We start from the raw sequence: 19970 nt of genomic DNA, 5'->3' as shown, positions 1-19970 counted from the left end.
TGGTTCGTTCGAGAACCCATCAGTGATGATCTTATTTATTGCCAGAAAGGGTAAAACCTATTCTCTTATTTTTCATCCTCTTAGGGTCTTTCGGTAAAGATAGAAAATTAACTTTTAAAAATCACGACGTTTCGATCGCAACACAGGCAATCGGCTTCAGGTGAAGAAATACAGCAGGCCGACTGCTGAGGCCGGAGAAATGTTTATCCTGCCTCAGAGCAGTTCGCCTGATGTGTCTGCAGTCACGAAAGCTTTAAGTCAAGATTTATTTTTCATCGTTTTGGATTCTAGAAAAAAGGTTCCATCGATATAACTGTTGGACCTGAGCTTAAAGTGTTCTGATACTGGCATCGTCTGCATACTGTTTGCTTTTTGGCGATCTCTGCGCTGACACTGATGACACAAGGCCATAATAAGTATAACCCGTAAAAACAAAGTTTTTCACTCTAAATCCTTTATATGCGTGGCGGCTAGAGTCCTCTCGTCCTCTGGCTTGAGATGGCTGCCACCTATGGGTCAGATGATTGTCTGCAGTATTAAACAATTGGTAATTAAATATTTAATTTGTTTTCCCTAAAAAGTGTAAAATTTTGGAAAAATGTTTTCACGAACATTAATTGTCTCGCACAACGAGTCTGTGTGCAAAATGTCAGCTCGATTGAAGTGGGTTAAAAAACGACCAAAAGATTTGCACGGTCGTAAGCAAGCAAGCACGCACGCAAGCACGCAAGCAAGCAAGCAAGCGAACTTAATATAAAGGATTTAAAAAGAAGGCCATCTGTGGTGTAAGCCAATCAGTTTAAAAAACAATGCATATATATTATGAGAGCATGTTTGTTTGCAAGTTCTACCACAAGTATAACGTGTGATTAATGCAGTACTTGACGCCTTGCAAAAGGTATCTATTGGTGTGTGAACATCTTATTGCCAGAAAGGGTAAAATCTACTCTTATTTTCATCATCTTCTGAACGTTTATCCCCTTGTATGTGTATTGGGTTTGCTCTGGATTATCCGGTTTCCCCCACCATAAGGCGATATTTTCCTTAAACAGACCCCAAATGTCTTCTTGGTTCTTTCGGTAAAGTCACGTAGAAGGGAAGTAATAAAATAATAAAAATAAAACATAATAAAATCAAATAATACTCACGACGTTTCGGCTACAACGCAAGCTTATTATTTGATTTTATTATGTTTTATTTTTATTATTTTATTACTTCCCTTCTACGTGACTTTACCGAAAGAACCAAGAAGATGAATCCCTGCAGTCACGAAAGCTTTAAATCGAAATTTAGACCCCAAATGGTATCCATCTAACACTGTGTAATTGAAGTGCGCTCAGTCAATCATCTCACTGCAAGGGCCTCCTCACACTTGGCCGGCAGGCACGCGGTCATGAAGGTTTTTAGACGACGACACGAAGCCGTGCGCTAGTCTGTGGACCTGCGTAATAACAATGTACACGTGCAAGGCACGTTTCATCCACAGATCTCAATGCACGCCGTGCATGGAAAGCAGGAAATCAAGAGAACCAGGGTACACGGCCAGAACTCGGGGGTAAAGATGGCTTTAAAGAGGTAAACTTTCAAGACAGACTTAAATATGTCTCACGATTACAGTCTATTCTCCTATAACGTTGCATGTTTTCATCGCGCGAATTGCAGGTAACGCGATGAATGTGATCGGGAACACACAGAACGCGATTGAGTGAACAGGACTACGTCGCGCGAGTCCGAATCGACGGTTGTACGGCCGCCTCGGTGTGGCGTCACACGAGGCGAGATGCTACCCACAAGCCTCAGTCTTTGTTCAGCCTGCGCACGCATATCATGTGTTACCACGGACTGTGTTTTACCCTGCATTCAATATTATTCATTATACCATTTTTCCATGGCGCGGTGTTATTCTTCATGAACACAACTATCTCGTTATAGGAGAAGAGACTGGAAAAGCAAAGGCAAAATCGTTCCATGGTTTAGGAGCTGCACTTGCAAAAGCCCGACCACCCCGGGACACGAGCCTTGACCTCGGCAGTACTACGGAGGTGATCTGAAGATTCCTCAACCAGGAACCTCGTCCCTCACGTTTCCCTCCCACGGCGTCTCACGGCGTCTCACCCCCCCCCCCCGCCATCTCCCCCCCTCCCACCCCGGCGGCGGTGACTCTCACCTCCGTGGTCCGTGGCCGCGTGCCGCGCCCCGCCGCCGTGCCGTGGCCGCTTGCCGGTGCCGGGGTGGGCGGCGGCGGCGGCGCCGTGCCGCGGGCGGTAGTGCGGGCAGCGCGCGGCGCGGATGTCGGCGAGGAGGCAGCTGAGCGGGTCGGTGAGGGCCGGGTGCGGCGAGGGCGCGCCGGGCTCGGCCGGGCTCGGCAACGCCGCCCGCTCCTCCTCCCCCTCCCGCTTCTCTCGCTCCTCTGCGCCGCCGTCCGCGCTCAGCCTCCACAGGAGGCCGTCGAGCGGCGAGCGCAAGCGGTCAAGGAGCAGCCTGAATGCACGGGGGGAGCGGCAGCGGTCGGTACAATCGGGTTTGGCGTGGGAGGTTTGATTCAGGCTACGCTTTGCCCATGGAGTGTTTCTGGGGTGCCTGTTTGTTGTGGTTAACTTCATACCTGGTGCTGAGTTTGCATGCGTGGTGGTGGAGGTGGCGTTGGTGATGGTGATGGTGGTAGCGGTGGTGATGATGGTTGTGCGTGGTTATGGCGGTGGCGGTTGTGCGTGTGGTTATGACGGTGGCGGCAGTGGTCACCTCCCGCCTCGCCCGACGCGCCGTCGTGCGAGCCCCATGCAGCGCGGCGGCGACGACAGCGACGTGAGGCTGTAGCCACGCGCGCCGCCTCTGCCGTTGTCATCGTCGCTGGCCGCCTGCCCGCTCGGTTCGCCGTCCCGGGGCTGTGTGGCACAAGCAGGAGAGCCGGTAAAAGGGGGAGAGAACTGGTTAACAGGAGAAACCGATGGGGAGGATTGTTGAGAGCAGATTCGCTTTAGAAGAGAACCGGTGACGGGACGAAGGGGAAACAGGAGAACCGCTGAGGGGGAACGGGTGATAAGAGGGCAAGGAGCAACAGAGACGATCTGCTGCTGTTGCTGTAGCACTACTTCGGCACAGAGACACAACAAGCGCGGTGCGTCGTGAGCTCGTGAGGAACGCAGTGTGGTGCGCAGTGTGGTGCGCAGCGTGGTGCACAGTGTGGTGCACAGCGTGGTGCGCAGCGTGGTGCACAGCGTGGTGCACAGCGTGGTGCACAGCGTGGTGCGCAGCGTGGTGCACAGTGTGGTGCAGTGTGGTGCACAGTGTGGTGCGCAGTGTGGTGCACAGTGTGGTGCGCAGTGTGGTGCGCAGTGTGGTGCACAGCGTGGTGCACAGCGTGGTGCACAGTGTGGTGCACAGTGTGGTGCACAGTGTGGTGCACAGCGTGGTGCACAGCGTGGTGCGCAGCGTGGTGCACAGTGTGGTGCAGTGTGGTGCACAGTGTGGTGCGCAGTGTGGTGCACAGTGTGGTGCGCAGTGTGGTGCACAGCGTGGTGCACAGCGTGGTGCACAGTGTGGTGCACAGCGTGGTGCACAGTGTGGTGCACAGCGTGGTGCACAGCGTGGTGCACAGTGTGGTGCACAGCGTGGTGCACAGTGTGGTGCACAGCGTGGTGCACAGCGTGGTGCACAGTGTGGTGCACAGCGTGGTGCACAGTGTGGTGCACAGCGTGGTGCACAGCGTGGTGCGCAGCGTGGTGCACAGTGTGGTGCACAGCGTGGTGCACAGTGTGGTGCACAGCGTGGTGCACAGTGTGGTGCACAGTGTGGTGCGCAGCGTGGTGCGCAGCGTGGTGCACAGTGTGGTGCGCAGCGTGGTGCGCAGCGTGGTGCACAGTGTGGTGCACAGCGTGGTGCGCAGCGTGGTGCGCAGTGTGGTGCGCAGCGTGGTGCGCAGTGTGGTGCGCAGCGTGGTGCACAGTGTAGTGCACAGTGTGGTGCACAGTGTGGTGCGCAGTGTGGTGCGCAGCGTGGTGCACAGTGTGGTGCACAGTGTGGTGCACAGTGTGGTGCACAGTGTGGTGCGCAGTGTGGTGCGCAGCGTGGTGCACAGTGTGGTGCACAGTGTGGTGCACAGTGTGGTGCACAGTGTGGTGCGCAGTGTGGTGCACAGTGTGGTGCGCAGTTTGGTGCACAGTGTGGTGCACAGTGTGGTGCACAGTGTGGTGCGCAGTGTGGTGCGCAGCGTGGTGCACAGTGTGGTGCACAGTGTGGTGCACAGTGTGGTGCACAGTGTGGTGCACAGTGTGGTGCACAGTGTGGTGCGCAGTGTGGTGCACAGTGTGGTGCGCAGTTTGGTGCACAGTGTGGTGCAGTGTGGTGCACAGTGTGGTGCACAGTGAGGAACGCAGTGTGGTGCAGTGTGGTGCACAGTGTGGTGCACAGTGAGGAACGTGCAGCTTTGTGTGCACTCTAAGTGTGTGGGTGGCGGAGTTAGGCATGGCGGCGTGTGCAGAGCATCGTGTGTATGCGGTTACGGTGCAATTTTGTGCCGTGATGTATGGTGCGTATATATTTAGTATTGGTGTGGTGGTGGGGTGGGGGGCGCATCTCACCGCGTGGTAGAGGCACCCGGCGACCCGGCGGAAGGTGAACGTCCCGTCGGGACCGTTCTCTTGCTCCGAGTCGGATGACGAAGACTGAACCTGCAGAGCGAGATGAGCGGCCAGTCGCACTTTAGCCAACACACTGGGACCCAGGGCCAGCCCACTGGGCTCTATCAGGCATCCACAGGACAAGCATTCAGGGTTCTAAAACCAGCCTTCAGGGGGATTCCAGGAAGTCTGCCACACCCTGTCACAACACCGCTATGCTGCACGTTCACCAAGCAAAGATGACGATCCCCTTCGTAGCCTTAACAGACTGTAGGGGCAAGTGCTGTTAGCGAGCACCTATGAAGGCCGGCACGGCACACGAGGGGGTGGGTGGCCCGCACCATACCCAGCCGCCTTTGTCTCCCCGGTGGCGATGTTTTACAATCGCACCAGGTACTCGTTTGAGGCTAAGTCGACCAGGACCGGTGAAACTAATCGTCACTGGTGTTGGCCGTGAGCGGGAATCAAACTTGGGTCGTCAAGTTTTTAGCACCATGCGCTAACCGGTACACCACCGCTCCCCACACACGCTCACTCACACCACACAGCACCGCCACACCACCTCACTCGCTCGCAGGCACCGCCACGACCGCGCCTCCGCCTGGCTCACCGGTGCCGGGGACTCGTCGCCGGAGCTGTGGAAGTCGTATTGGTTGAGGTCCTTCAGGTTGAAGGTCGGGGCCGGCGCGGGGGTGACGGCGCTGGCGGCCGGTGGCGTTGCTGCGGCACGGCCGGCACCTGGGCGGTGCTTCTGGTGCTCGTACTTGCGCTTGGGCCGCCCAGGCTGACCTGGCTCCTACATTCAGGAGACGATGGGACGACGGGGTCAGAGGATTGGCAAAGAATTCCATTGGCTTACCGGCGCACTATGAGGATTATGAATAAACGATCGAGCCGATTGAGTAACGTACGATCATCAACTGCGGGTGTGACCGGTGGACTGACGTACGTTTACGAATGTGGGAACCAATCCATTGGTTAACCCAGGGTACGGAAAGAGTGTCCAGCCTGGGGCGGGGGTAGGTTAGGCGAGCGAGCGCGCGCGCGCAGGAGTGGTGGCCGGCACTCACCCGGTGCGCCTTGTAGTCGACGTGGTGGTAGGGGCTGCCCCCGTTGAGCAACGTCGGCGGGGAGGCCGGGGAGTGGGCAGGCGCCTCCTGCTGCCGCTGCGACAGCACCTCGGCGAGCATGTCCCCGTTCAGGTCTCCGGCCTCGTACCTGGTCAGCGAGGTGAGGGGGGGGGCGATGATGGCAGCAAAGCAATATGACTGACGAGCTACATTCAACCTGGTAAGGACTTTGATACACTTTAGAAACCGACATTACCTATGTAATAGAATGCATGGCTAGTGTGGGTTGCGTTGGGGGCATATGTCACGCACAATGTCACACTCGCGCACACAGACTGACACTCACACACAGTCTCTCACACACGGTCACACAATCACTTAGTCTCACTCACAAAAGACAAAGATCCCCCCTATAGCCATAACAGACTCGTGGGGCAAGTGCTGTTAGCACATAAGTGTCACACACACGCAGTCTCACGCACGCAATCTCACGCACGCAGTCTCACGCACGCAGTCTCACGCACGCAGTCTCACGCACGCAGTCTCACGCACGCAGTCTCACACACGCAGTCTATCGCTCGCACGCACGCACACGCGTGTGCTGGTGGCGGCGGTGGGCACCTCTTGACGGCGACCTGCAGCGTGAGGTGCAGGAGCTGGCGCTTGTTGGCCTCGCGCCGCTTCACCATCTCCAGGATGGTGACGGCGCGACTCAGCTCGCGGCGCAGACGCAGCATGCGCTCGTACGACGCCTCCTCGTTCTTGCGGTTCTGGCGACGGGCACGGGGGTGGGTTGTTTTTTTATAATAATGATAACAGTTAAAAAAGAGTTGTGTTGCTGAGGGACTTCCCCGTGTAGGAGACCGGCCAAATCGCCCAGCACTTGCAAGACAAAAACTAGCGCCAAAATCAATGCTACTTCCCACTCCACCTCCGATGACGTCACCGCACGATGTCATCTCGCCACCTCGCGGCACCACGCGCCGTGTGTGACATCATCTTGTTGTGCGGCTTGCCACGCAAAGTCGCGAACGCTTATTGAAATATACTTCCGAGGGCAATGGTGCGTTAGAAAGCATTACAGAACGCAAGCGTATGCACGGTTCTTCGTTTTGTCTATTTCTCCAATGATATTTTCGCCTCCGATATGCCCATCGTGGCGCATGACAAAGAATCTGTTCGGATATCTCACCAAGCAATGCAGCTACCGAGTTAGAGAGCAGCCCACGGAAGCGGATATCACAGAACTACCACCTCTTGAGATAGCTTCAACTGCCCTCTGGTTCACACACAGGAGGCGGCGGCACCGTGCCACGCAATATGCTGCGGAAAACAGTAACGTTCTTCGCGCGACGAGTCAAATCGACACAGAGGGACGGTCTCCCGTTTACGACGGTCCAATTTAGTAAGATCCACATTCATGACATTTATAAATAACGCCACCATGGATCTATTTACGATGCAGAAACTTGATTTACGACGCATCTTCTGGCATGGCTCCGAATGTGTTTGAACAGAACCGGTCTTTGGTTTCCGACGTGACTTGGCGTGGAGCTTTTGTTATCTTCCAGTGTTAGGGTGGGTTTCTTTAACCTATTAAACCCCGTCAAATACGGCCGGTAAAAAGGAAATACACATCGGCAAGTATGTTTCTACCGTTTCTACTGTCTATGGAAAAATAAGGTCCGATTTCCGACGATACAATTTACTACGTGGGAGTGTCGCGTGGATTTTTCTCCGGGTCCTCCGGTTTTTCCCCTCCACGATTAGAATCGACGTGATAAGCCACTTCACTGGGCTGTTATTTGTGATAGCCAGGTCACTTCTGAAAAATACAACTCAGTGGGCCTTACCTGGTAAAATAAAAAAAGTCGTAAAATCGGGAGCGCCTGTGTATATATATATACTTATTTAATTTATGTTTGTTTAATTTTCAGACCTTGCGCGTCTGCATCTTCTCCGTGCGCCGGCGGAAGGCCACGTAGGGGTTGTGGTTGTGGTTGTTGCTGTTGCTGCCGGCCGGCGTGGCAGGAGCGTCGCGCCGGTCCTGCCGCACCGAGGGCATGAGCGAGCAGCCCCGGCAGCGCCGCCGCTTGTTGCGCCAGTACTCCCACACCTGAGCGCCGCGGACGACGAAAATAGGAGGGCGGAGGACGACGAGGATGAGGAGGGCGACAAGGTCAGAGCGCGCGCGTAGGAACGACGGTCCCGACGCAAATTTCAAAACAACGGCAGAGATGTGGTGTAGGCGTCACTGCTCACATCGTTGCCAATGTGGGCAACAACACGTGGGCTTATCAACGATTAGCACGGTTGGATCGCATCGACGATAAGCACGGCTGGCTACGTACGGTGCAAAAGAAGTTCAAGATACGCACGTTCATCAACGGCGATAACGACGATGTGAGAATTACGCACATGGTCGAGGATGTGGACACGTCACACAATATCGTCAACATCATCATCATCATGGATGTGGGAGTCACGCTAACCATCATCAAACGTCGATGAACACCGTCATAAAAACATCGAACAATGTGGGCATTAAATTGACGTACGGTTAAAAATCAGAATTAAACAATAGGCTTGTTATTACAATTGTTAACACTCGTCATCATTAAGTACCAAAATTATGCATTAGAATTGGTGTATTAGTACCTCCTCTATCAGCTCATTCTCCTCCTGCAGCAGTAGCCGAGCCTCTGCAAGCGTGACGGACTGCACACACAAACACAAGGAGACACGCACGCACACAAAAAAAAATTCACATCCCCGTATAGCCGACATTGACTGTTGGGGCAAATACTTTACAAGCGAGCACATATTAAGGCCTCCATGGCTCATGAAGGGGTGGTGCAGACAGCACCACACCTGGATAGCTTTGTCTCCCCAGTGCCGATGATTACACACTGCACCTTGTGCTCATTTAACGCCGAGTCGAGCTAGGCGAAATCCCAGCAATGATCCAGATATCAAAAGCCACTGATATTAGTCGTGGCCGGGAACTAAACTTGGGCCTCCGTGTTCAAAGCGCAACACACTAACCAACAACACTATTGCTCCACAAACAAGACACGGACACAAAGGCAAGCCAACACACGGAGAGCTATCTATAAACAGTAGGTCATGGGTACCCTGATGGCTGTATAATTGGAGTTTTCATGTTCTCCCCGTGGCTACGTGGATTTTTCTCCGGGGCCTCCAGTTTTTTAAATCCTTTATATTAAGTTCGCTTGCTTGCTTGCTTACGACCGTGCAAACATTTCGGTCGTTTTTTAACCCACTTCCCGTGATCCAATCGAGCTGACATTTTGCACACAGACTCGTTGTGCGAGACAATTAATGTTCGTGAAAATTTTTTTCCAAAATTTTACACTGTTTAGGGAAAACAAATTAAATATTTAATTACCAATTGTTTAATACTGCAGACAATCATCTGACCCATAGGTGGCAGCCATCTCAAGCCAGAGGACGAGAGGACTCTAGCCGCCACGTATATAAAGGATTTAGAGTGAAAAACTTTGTTTTTACGGGTTATACTTATTTTACATTTAGAATCATGCGTCTAGCGTATTTGCCTGTGGTGGTCGGAGAGAGCCCACCAACAACCCAAACATAGCTAGGACATATATAATAATTATTATTATTACTAAGGAGGTAAACACACCTCACATGGCCTCATACATTTTGTTGTAAAATCAGAAATTTCGATAAGGAGCCTCCATTCCATGGAAGCAAAAAAAACAAGCTAGGCTTCACGGAGGCAGGCAAAGCACTGGGAAAAAAAGTTAAGATATTGGAACTGAACCTTAATAATACTGCGGTTGCCTTAGGCTATGAGCTTCACACACTATACTTTTTCATTACCATTAAAGTCAATGTTAATGGTGAAGAGGCAGGGCTGTGGTGCAATGGTTTGCAAGCGGTGCTTACGACCCATCGACCCGAGTTTGATTTTTGGTCACGGCTTACATAAGCAGTGGATTTCAGAATCGGCCCTTGGGTGTACCTCAACCAATTGGCCAGCGTGGTGAAGCATGGCCCAACAAGAAACCACGGCCGATACAGCATGGGGAGCCCGGCAGTGGATGCACAAAAGGACCATGCATATTGATGCATGTACATCATCTATATATGCAAGGGGAATTTGTGAAGATGTGTGTCTGTTTGAAATGTTTAGCATACTTCCCAACATGCAACAAACTTGAAATTTGGCATGTGGGTAGCTTCCAGACTGTACACAATGCAAAAAGTATAAAAATAGACTTTTGTATTTTGGGGGTTGGGGGTGTAATAATGGATATATTTTGCACGGCAAATGAGCGGTGACGTCACATCTGTGATGTCACCTGCATGCGGCAGCGTCACGCAGTGTGCCTGATGACGTCACCCCCCCCCCCCACCCTCCGTGTAGGCCGTGTATTAATCCAAGACAAGAATCCAAGTCTCGGGCGAAGCCGGGTAGTAAAGCTAGTTTATTTATAAACTAAGATAGATATACGCTATATTGACATGACGCGCTTTCCCAGTGCAAGGTCAATAACTATTATTTCAGCTCTGGGAGGAAATCGGTGAACCCGCAGGAAACCCATGCACACAAAATGGTGCCCCGGTCGGGAATCGCACCCAGGAACTTTCAGCTGCGGGGCACGAGTGTTACCCCTACGTCACCGCCTGCCGCCCTGATGTAACCGATGTAAACATCGATACCCTTATACATCTGGCCGTTCTCCGGCATTGATTCAGGCAGTACTAAATCAGCTAATAAAACACGATGTCGACACTGGTCCAGAGATTGGTTGTATTGAATCAATGCGGCTGAATTTATGAATTCCCGGATTGTGCGGCCGATGGGTTTTGTAAACAATATTTTTATACGGGTTTCTCTCGCTTTATGCAGGTTCGGTTAGTGCATTTTCGTGTATATGCGGCTAACCTATTTCTTCCCAAAATTCGCGATATTATACAGTTTGAAAGCACTCGTATGCGGCTATGTGGTTGGACGTGGGACACTGCGTGTAAACTGTACATGCTACTCAGCAGGCAGCTATCGCGAACACAGAGAGGACACATACACAGAGATACATGGAAATAGAGCTACAAAGACACAGACAGAGAGATACATACACATATAGATATACAGAAAGATACATACAGATACATTCACAGAGATACACACCAAAAAAAAGATTCCCCAAAGAGCCTTAACAGACTTTTGAGGCAAGTGCTGTTAGTGACTACCTATGAAGGCCGGCACCACGCCTTTGTCTCCCCAGTGGCGATGTTTACACACCGCACCAGGTACTCATTTGAGTCCGAGTCGGCCTAGGCGAGGCCCAGGACCGATCTAGAAAATCGTCACTGGTGTTGGCCGTGAGAGGGAATCGAACTCGGGTCGCCGGGTCCGTAGGGCAGCGCGCTAACCACTACGCTACCACTCCCCACCACACTGTGTGTGTACGTCACGCGCTACTCGGCAGGCAGCCGACTCCTCGTGTGGTTCCGCTTTTTGCGCCCTCTTCTTGGAACGCACCTCCTACGACCACCTCATCGAGCACGGGAAACCTGTATTGTCTACGTGCAGAGACAAATACGAAGGAGCCGTATTGTCTGCTTATCTATTTTGTTAACGTATACTCTCCCACGATGGTGATAATTTTACTAAAACTAAGTGCCCAGAGACTAATACTGTGCATAAAATAACTAAACTCAACTATTTTTTAGATTTTATCAGGTAAGGACCACTGAGCTATTTTGCTCTTTTTCAGAAGCTACCTGGCCACAAACGAGAGCCCAACAAAGTGCTCTGAACGCACGTCAATTCTACACGGAGGGAAAAAACCGGAGGACGCGGAAAATAATCCACGCGATCACGGGGAGAGAGAAAACGCAAACTCCAAATATACAAGCATGGTCCAAGTGGGGATCGAACCCACGACCTCCTATATACCAGACGAGGTAGTGACCATCTCTCCACCATGCTGAAAGCTTGATGAATCGAACTTAGATAATTAATTGATTATTTATACTTGGTGACTTGCTCACCATTTTTTCTATTTTGCACTGACGGTTGCTGTTTTTTAGCAATGTTTGCTGTCGCAACTCGTTGAATCGCCCAATCCCTGGACGTGTGTGAGAAGATCTTCATAGCGCATCGGATTCCCTCATTCCTCCAGTCCCAAACAAAGATTCTCGGTTCTGAACAATGATGATTTCGTGTCACCAAAAAATACAACACACCTGGCATGTGTGAGTGTGTGTGAGTGTGTGTGAGTGTGTGTGCTCAACGGACCGAAAGCCGCTGCGGTGGGGGCAGGGGGGGCGGTGGGGGTAGTGGGCGGGGGGTGGCGGTGCGGGTAGTGGGCGGGGGGGGGCGGTGAGGGTAGTGGGCGGGGGGTGGCGGTGGGGGTAGTGGGCGGGGGGTGGCGGTGGGGGTAGTGGGCGGGGGGGAGCGGTGAGGGTAGTGGGCGGGGGGTGGCGGTGGGGGTAGTGGGCGGGGGGTGGCGGTGCGGGTAGTGGGCGGGGGGGGGTGGTGGGGGTAGTGGGCGGGGGGTGGCGTGGTGGTAGTGGGCGAGGGGGGGGGGGCGGTGGGGGTAGTGGGCGGGGGGGTGGCGGTGGGGGTAGTGGGCGGGGGGGGGGGTGGCGGTGCGGGTAGTGGGCGGGGGGGGGTGGTGGGGGTAGTGGGCGGGGGGGTGGCGTGGTGGTAGTGGGCGAGGGGGGGGGGCGGTGGGGGTAGTGGGCGGGGGGGGGCGGGGAGGGTTAGTGGGCGGGGGGGGGGGGGGTCCCTCACCTGCATGCCACTGCCCTTCTCTAGGCGCTCCACCATGGCCTCCAGCTGTATCGGCGTGATGGGGTAGCGGCGGCCGGACCGTGCCAGGAACACCTCGTCCTCCGAGTCCAAGTCATACTCGGGCAGGTCCGGCTCCAGGCTCAGCGCTGTTGATGGAGATAGAAAAAACTGTTAAGACGATAAAACTATTTTTTATTCTACCCAGGTAAGGCCCACTTGAGCTGCGTGGATCTTTTTTCAGAAGTGACCCGGCAAAATGATCTGGCTTGATGATGGCTCGACTAAGTGGCTTATCGTCACGTGGAAATGTATAGCAGCCAAAGACTCTTAAATGCACGTCGATTCTAAAAGTGCAGAGGTAAAACTGGATGACCCGGAGAAAAATCCACGCGACCACAGGGAGTCAGGGTCAGGATCGAACCCACGAGATCCTGTATACCAGGCGAGGTAGTTAACATCTCGCCACTGTGGCAAGATGTTAACTACCTCGCGCACACACGGGATTTTGCGACGCTTTCAAAATTTGTCTGTATGTGCTCGTTAGTGTTTAATTGTTATTTATTAGCAGGCATGGGATCTTGTGGAACCTGAGTTCTTGTGAGTCTGGTGGAATGTGCCTCTGGTGACAGGTGGGTTCTGGTGGAATGCGGTTATGATAAGACGCTTGTTGTGGTGGGAAATATTTGTGGGGGCTTTTTGTGATGACTTCAAGTGGCTCTGGTGTCATGTGACAGGTCGCTGTAGAGAGGGAGGGTGGTGGAGTGGGGCAGGTGACGGGTGTGGTAGCAGCAGCAGCGTTACGCACGTGGCAGGCGGATCAGCTGCTTGGGCAGACGGTAGGTGCTGGGGTAGAGATCGTGGAAGTACGGCACGTTGCTCTGCGCCTCGGGCACGGGTATCACCATGCTCTCGCGCTTCTCGCCGTACGCCTGCTGCGCCGACATCGCCCGCTGCAGGTGGTGCTCCTGCACAGATGGACGGGCACGGCGGGGGAACAAACACGGTCAGCAGTTATTAAATTGAAGCAGAAAGCTCCGACTGCAACGGAGTGGGCAGCCAACGGAGCAACAGGGCTTTCGGTTATGAAACATGAACGGCAACGTTACCGTCATTATCGCTGTCGTCACCAATATTCACAATCATTGTCACCATGACCACCCCACCCCCGTCCAGGGCTGGGAAAAGAGCATCAGCTGATGAGTCTGCGTCACAAAATGTAGATTAAGTCAACAATGGTTCAAGTTCGGTCAGGATGTACTGCTTCCCACCATGGGAATATGGACCGCAGCTTTACACCATGAGCACCAGCGAACAATGGCAGCACCAACAGGTACATGGGTAAAAGAGCACGGCTCACAAACATCACAGTTAAACATAACCATACATTACTTCATACAAACAACAACAGCCGCCATTCGCTACGACGTGGCGGTGACGTCAACACGGCGCTAGTCTTAGGCCAGGTGCGCTCCCGAGGTCACGTGAAGTGTCGAAGGCTCGCCGACAGGTCAAGGCACAGACCCATGTACCAACATGGAACACGCAAAGGGACAAAAATGAGACGTACACTACTTCTCTACGCTGAGGTACTTCACGACACAGCCAATAAACCAAGGAAATAAGCAACATAAACAGACCCACGCCTTCACTCCCCCGTATACAGGGTTACTGCATGCCAACACGGCAAATTAAAAAGCCAACGGGAAAACAAACAGACCTACACCACCACTCAACTCTATACAGAGGCACTCCGCACCTCCGATTAGCACGGTTGGCTGCGTACGGTGTGAAAGAAGTACAACATACATGCATATTTCACGACGCAGCCAATGAGTCAAGTAAACACAAAACAGACTCACGCCATCAACTTAGCGCTATAGCGTACGGAGTAACTTCAAGACAAAGCCCACGGACTAAGCAAAACAGATAAATTAACAGATCCATGCTAATGCTCTAAATTAAACAGATGAGCTTAAAAGGCGAAAGCCGGCGGAACAAGTAAACAAAAACAAAGAGAAACCCCCACGCCACCACTCTACGATCGATACGGCGACTTCAAAGTGCAGCCCAATTACAGCCGTGCATAATCGCCACGAGTCGATAGTTTGAAGCCAATACGGTTCTGCGTGGGATTGTGGATTAGAAAAGTGCCTCTTCTGCGATCGATGGGACACTGAGGGGCGCTGCGATTTTGAAAGGGGGCAGACAGCGGCGGCATGACTGAGCGCCGCTTTGTTGCAGAGGTGTCACCATTCGAATCCAGCGGCCACCCTGATTATTACTGCGGTGGTGTGTAAAGTAATACCACGTAGACTAATACCACGCGCAGTCTGCTTCAGAGTGAACATTAACGTTCCTCTTCTTGGTTCTTTCGGTAAAGTCACGTAGAAGGAAAATAATAAAAATAAAACATAAAAAAGAATTCTCACGACGTTTCGGCCACAACGCGAGCAGCCGTCCTCAGGTGAAGAACAGGTCTGTCAGACTCTGTCTCCTCGACAGACCTGTTCTTCACCTGAGGACGGCTGCTTGCGTTGTGGCCGAAACGTCGTGAGAATAATTTTATTATGTTTTATTTTTATTATTTTCCTTCTACGTGACTTTACCGAAAGAACCAAGAAGATGAATCCCTGCAGTCACGTAAGCTTTAAATCGAAAATTAACGTTCCTCTGACGTAATTCACAAGAGTGCGCTATTGTGTCTAGCGTCAGGATCCAAATTCGCCAAATAAAAAAAAAAGACCAACAAAATTACATTTGGGGATATCATTGTACCCTACTTGAAGACGAATGTCCCATGTAACTATTCCAAATGAGTCAATAAACATGACCACTGGGTGCAACTGGTAACACATATCTCCTGGTTTTAAAATCTACCCCGTGAATTCCACCTGGATATTTTCTTTGAAAAACTGATAACAATGCTCATTGGGCTCCCGGCTGGTTCAAGAAAGGATATTGACATCTGACTGAATGTTCATGGGTGCAGTAATCATTTAATCAGACTGATATTACCACTCACAAGAAGGACGGACAGTCACAGGAGTCTGCAGTTTAGTGCTAACTTAAACCATATGAAGTACTCTAAACCTGGGCATTTCCTGGTAAGTACTCTCGCTAAAAGAGACAGTAAAAAAAACCTGTTATTCATATTCGTTGTTATTTGTTCTGTACATTCTCTAAAGGAACAACTTTCAAACAACAAAGACAAAGATGCCCCGTATAGCCTGTAACGGACTGTTGGGGCAAGTGCTATTAGCGAGCACCTATGAAGGCCAGAGTGGCACACAAGGGGGGGGGGTGGGTGGCCAGCACCACACCACAGCCTTAGTGTCCCGAGTGGCGATGTTTATTCACCGCACCAGGTACTCATTGGAGGCCGAGTCGACCTAGAGGTAGAGGAGGAGGCCTAGGACCAGTTCAGATAATTGTCACTGGTGTGTTGGCCATCAGCGGGAATTGAACTCTGGCTGGGTTCGTAGTGCAGCGCGCTAACCGCTACACTACCGTTCCCCACCAACCAACACACACACGGGACAGGGGTGTGGGTGTGAATGTTGTTTTTACAAAGCACCACACGGAGAAGCTGCTGCAGGGGAAGGAGGTGGAATGAAGAAGTTAAAGCTTTAGAAGGGCTTGCTAATAATCTCAAGAAGGCAAGGGAGGCAAAACTTGCATCGTTTGGGGTATCTGTTGAGAAGAGAGACAGATGATGTAATTAAGACTACTGAGATACTGCCAATGCAGGGCAGGTGAGGGATTATTATATGGAAGGATGTGGTGGACCAAGATATTAGGGCAGTGGATGCATGTTGAACCTCTTTAGCAATCTATGTAGCCAACCGCGCTAATTATCCGAGGCACAGAACAGATAAATATGAAGCAAATACGAGCGGAGTACCCTATGCAATCATGGATCCCTATGAAAGCCTATGTAAGTGTGGGCTTCTCATGCATGTCTTTATGGGTCTCTATGCAAGTCTCTAGGTCTCTATGTAAGACCAATGATCATGAGAGCGTACGCGAGTTCATAGGTCGTCATACAAGTCTATGGATCCCGATGCAAAGCTACTGTACGTGATGACGAAGAGTCACAGAATAGAACGGAAAGAGCGAATGCGAGCTGATGACCCAACGCAACAATGGGACTTGTGGCACAGAAGATGGAAATGTGCTGCAGCCGACACATTAAGACTCGGAAAGAGAGGCGAGCACATTAGGTGAGCTCAGCTGGTGTGCGGTGAACGGGCAACAACGCGGCCGCTCGGTACAAAATGTAATTCTGCGGGGCCGCGAGGGGTCATGGGTCAGACGAGCCTGCGGATGCTTGCTTTCCCCAACGCCCAGAGGCGTTAACATCTCATTGCACGGAGCTCGTATTGGGTACAGTCCCCAGTGTGCGTCTGTACTCGTGTAGCGCGCACACATTAAAATATGATAGAATACATGTGTACGCGTAGACGGGCAGAGAATTTTAGTTTTTTTTCATCAGGCGAGGGCTCTTTGAGGAAATAAGAGCTGGGAAAATGTAGCACAAGCACGTGGGCAAAACCAAAAGGTTAAAACATCTAAACATTGAAAAGGACATTGCAAAAGCCATACTCTTTTATGTCTGTGACATTAGGCATTCCAGTAGCATTTATTTAGCATGTATAACTGCTGATGAGACTGGAAAAAGTCAACACCTGTTTGCGTGCTTAAACAAATGCTGGGGAAAATGTTTTAACTGTGGGCTAAATGTGTTTTTCATCATAAAGGCAGACATACCTTTGTCTACGTAACATCTAAAAACATTTTAAAACGTTTGCCAATGTGAAACACAACTGCACTCCACAGGGAGAGGAATGCGTCCGAATGACTGACGTGTAACATATTCCATTAAAGCACCACTGCATTTATTGCGAATATGGGTCTGTTGACATTTATAATATAGCTTGTGAGCCACTGAAGATGTTTACACTGCTACACATAATAGGTTGTCATGGTTGCCTTGCTCAAGGAGTCGATGATGAGAATGCTCATGTCAGGAGAGAGCATCTGCAAGCGATGCACGTGTACACGTGTCTATAAATCAAATTGCCAAAGGAACACTGCGCCACTCCATTATAGCAGTCGTAGACAATGTATGTATGACTAGTGAAGAGCCCATATGACGAAAGTATATTGATCAAGAGAGAAAGACCATGGTTATTCTGGCCATCACTTAAATCTCGCTAATTAAGCGGCAGGCAGTTGGGAGCAAAACTTAAGGACGTTTTTGATTTGCTCAGCGAGAGCCACCAAAAAAGTCAGCCCTGTATATAGAGCTCATTGGGAATACTTCCAATTCCTAACAACCTCTCAGACATACAATGCATCTCAGACACAACAAAGATCCCCCGTATAGCCTGAACAGGCTGTTGCAGCAAGTGCTGTTAGCGAGCACCTATGAAGGCCGGCATGGCACACCAGGGGGTGGATGGTCAAATACACCATGCCCGACCGCCTTTGCCTCCCCAGTGGCGATGTTTTTACACAATGCACCAGATACTTATTTAAGGCTGAGTCGACCGAGGGGAGGCCCAGGACGGGTTGAGATAATTGTCACCGGTGTTGGCCGTGAGCTGGACTCGAACTCGGGTCGCCGGGTTCGTAGCGCGGCGCGCTAGCTGCTGCACGACCGCTCCATATACAGTTCCTAACAGCCTCTCACAGACATACAATGCGTCAAAGACAAAGATCCCCCGTGTAGCCTTAACAGACTGTAGGGGAAAGTGATGTTAGCGAGCATCTATGAAGGCCCGAACGGTACACGAGGGGGTGGGTGGCCAGCACCACGCCCGACCGCCTTTGTCTCCCTAGTGGTGATGTTTACACACCGCACCAGGTACTCATTTGAGGCCGAGTTGACCTACAATGCCTCTCACACATTCACACCACTCCACACACGCATGGACAGTCGGACGCAGTTTCACAATCACACACTCACAAATACAGCAACAATATCTACAAATAAGGGACAAAATATTCCAAAGTTCCCATTTATATCTGCAGACACAGTGGCACTACCAACTATGATTAGCACACACCATGTTAAATAACTAAATAATGTGCTGGCAACCATCGCTAATGTAAGAAAATGTTGTTTTCAACTGACTCTCACGTGGCTAAAAACAACCACGGATATGTGTATGCCCAGAGCACCTATTAAGGCTAACCAAACGCACTCACACAATCATGGGATGCCTTTTCGATTGTCCGCAAATTATCTGGTGGTGATGCTGCTGCTGCTGCTGCGTTGGCAGTGATGCACACGCACAAGCAACAACTCAACCCATCTCTTCTTGGTTCTTTCGGTAAAGTCACGTAGAAGGGAAATAATAAAATAATAAACATTTTACAGAATAAAATAAAATTCTCACAAATTTTCTTTTATTATGTTTTATTTTAAAATTCTCACAAATGTTATTTTATCATGTTTTATTTTTTTTATTTTATTATTTCCCTTCTAACGTGACTTTACCGAAAGAACCAAGAAGATGAATCCCTGCAGTCATGAAAGCTTTAAATCGAAATTTAACTCAACCGATATTTAAATAACGCTGTGGCCTTAAAAGTTAAAATATATAATAGCCAACGTTTTGGGCAATGATCCTTCTTCAGAGCACCAAGAAAGCCCAGACAGATCCCCCCCCCCCGTGTGTATCTTTACACACCGTGTACTAAGCACTGAATTAAGTATCTTTGGCACCTTTTTTGCCAGTATCAAAATCAAGAATAGCTTTTGCCCTTACTGGCAAATAAAACAGGAGTTGTGTTAAGATGCTCAAACACCAAATACTGGATATCCTTTGAAAGGCATCAAATCTGCATTAACCACACAGTAATTGTGGAAAAACATGCTCTGATAAGAAATGCATTGTCTTCGAAAGCGATTGGCCTACACCAGAGACAGCCTTCTTGAGGGCCTGTTCTCACCACCAGTGTTAGTTAGACCAGAGGACAACGCAAAAAGGCCAACAGTACAAAGACAATGCAAGTATTTATCAGAGCATTTGTAGCTCGAGATGAGCAGGTATAGATACCTATGGGGCACTTATTAAGGTCATTTAAGGCTGGAGAGGGCCTATGGAAGGTGCAGGTCTGTGGTCTAATATCACACGCGTCTCCCTACAGCGTGCTGTGGTGGCTCCCACAATACCCCAGCACCAACAACGCATACGAGGAAGTCCAGGCACCCGCCCACGTGTACCCACACACCCACGTGAGCACCTCAAGTTGCATTTCTATACACACACAGACACACGTAGACTATACAAAGACCCCCCCCCCCCCCCCCATGTGACCTTAAGAGTACGTGTTGTTAGCGAGCACCTATTCGGAACAGGATGGCACCACGAGGTGGTGATACAGCCGATGTTTATATGCCACACTAGGTACCCATTTAAGGCTGAGGCGGCCTCGGCAAGAGGTCGACGACTGTGCCGTGATATCGTTCGACGCCGATGTTAG

At 51.0% G+C, this 19970-nt stretch overlaps 1 protein-coding gene across 1 annotated transcript in view; it reads right to left on the bottom strand.

The window, feature by feature from the left end:
* The window catches only part of LOC133358330 (enhancer of polycomb homolog 1-like), a 35183-nt gene that overhangs the window by 4534 nt on the left and 10679 nt on the right, over window positions 1-19970 (bottom strand). Inside the window, exons 2-11 of the mRNA XM_061576598.1 lie at window positions 13285-13444; window positions 12480-12625; window positions 8348-8407; window positions 7629-7805; window positions 6311-6459; window positions 5690-5837; window positions 5230-5415; window positions 4581-4670; window positions 2743-2885; window positions 2168-2481 (exon numbers count right to left, since the gene is read on the bottom strand). Of these exons, the coding sequence (XP_061432582.1) occupies window positions 2168-2481; window positions 2743-2885; window positions 4581-4670; window positions 5230-5415; window positions 5690-5837; window positions 6311-6459; window positions 7629-7805; window positions 8348-8407; window positions 12480-12625; window positions 13285-13444 (1573 nt within the window). The remainder of the gene's footprint in view (window positions 1-2167; window positions 2482-2742; window positions 2886-4580; window positions 4671-5229; window positions 5416-5689; window positions 5838-6310; window positions 6460-7628; window positions 7806-8347; window positions 8408-12479; window positions 12626-13284; window positions 13445-19970) is intronic.

The sequence above is a fragment of the Lethenteron reissneri genome, chromosome 61 (genome assembly GCF_015708825.2).
Source record: "Lethenteron reissneri isolate LAM-NWPU_2019-01 chromosome 61, ASM1570882v1, whole genome shotgun sequence".
In the NCBI taxonomy this organism is placed as follows: Eukaryota; Metazoa; Chordata; class Hyperoartia; order Petromyzontiformes; family Petromyzontidae; genus Lethenteron; species Lethenteron reissneri.
The sequence above is the reverse complement of the archived record's forward strand: the minus strand, read 5'-3'. Positions and strand labels throughout refer to the sequence as shown.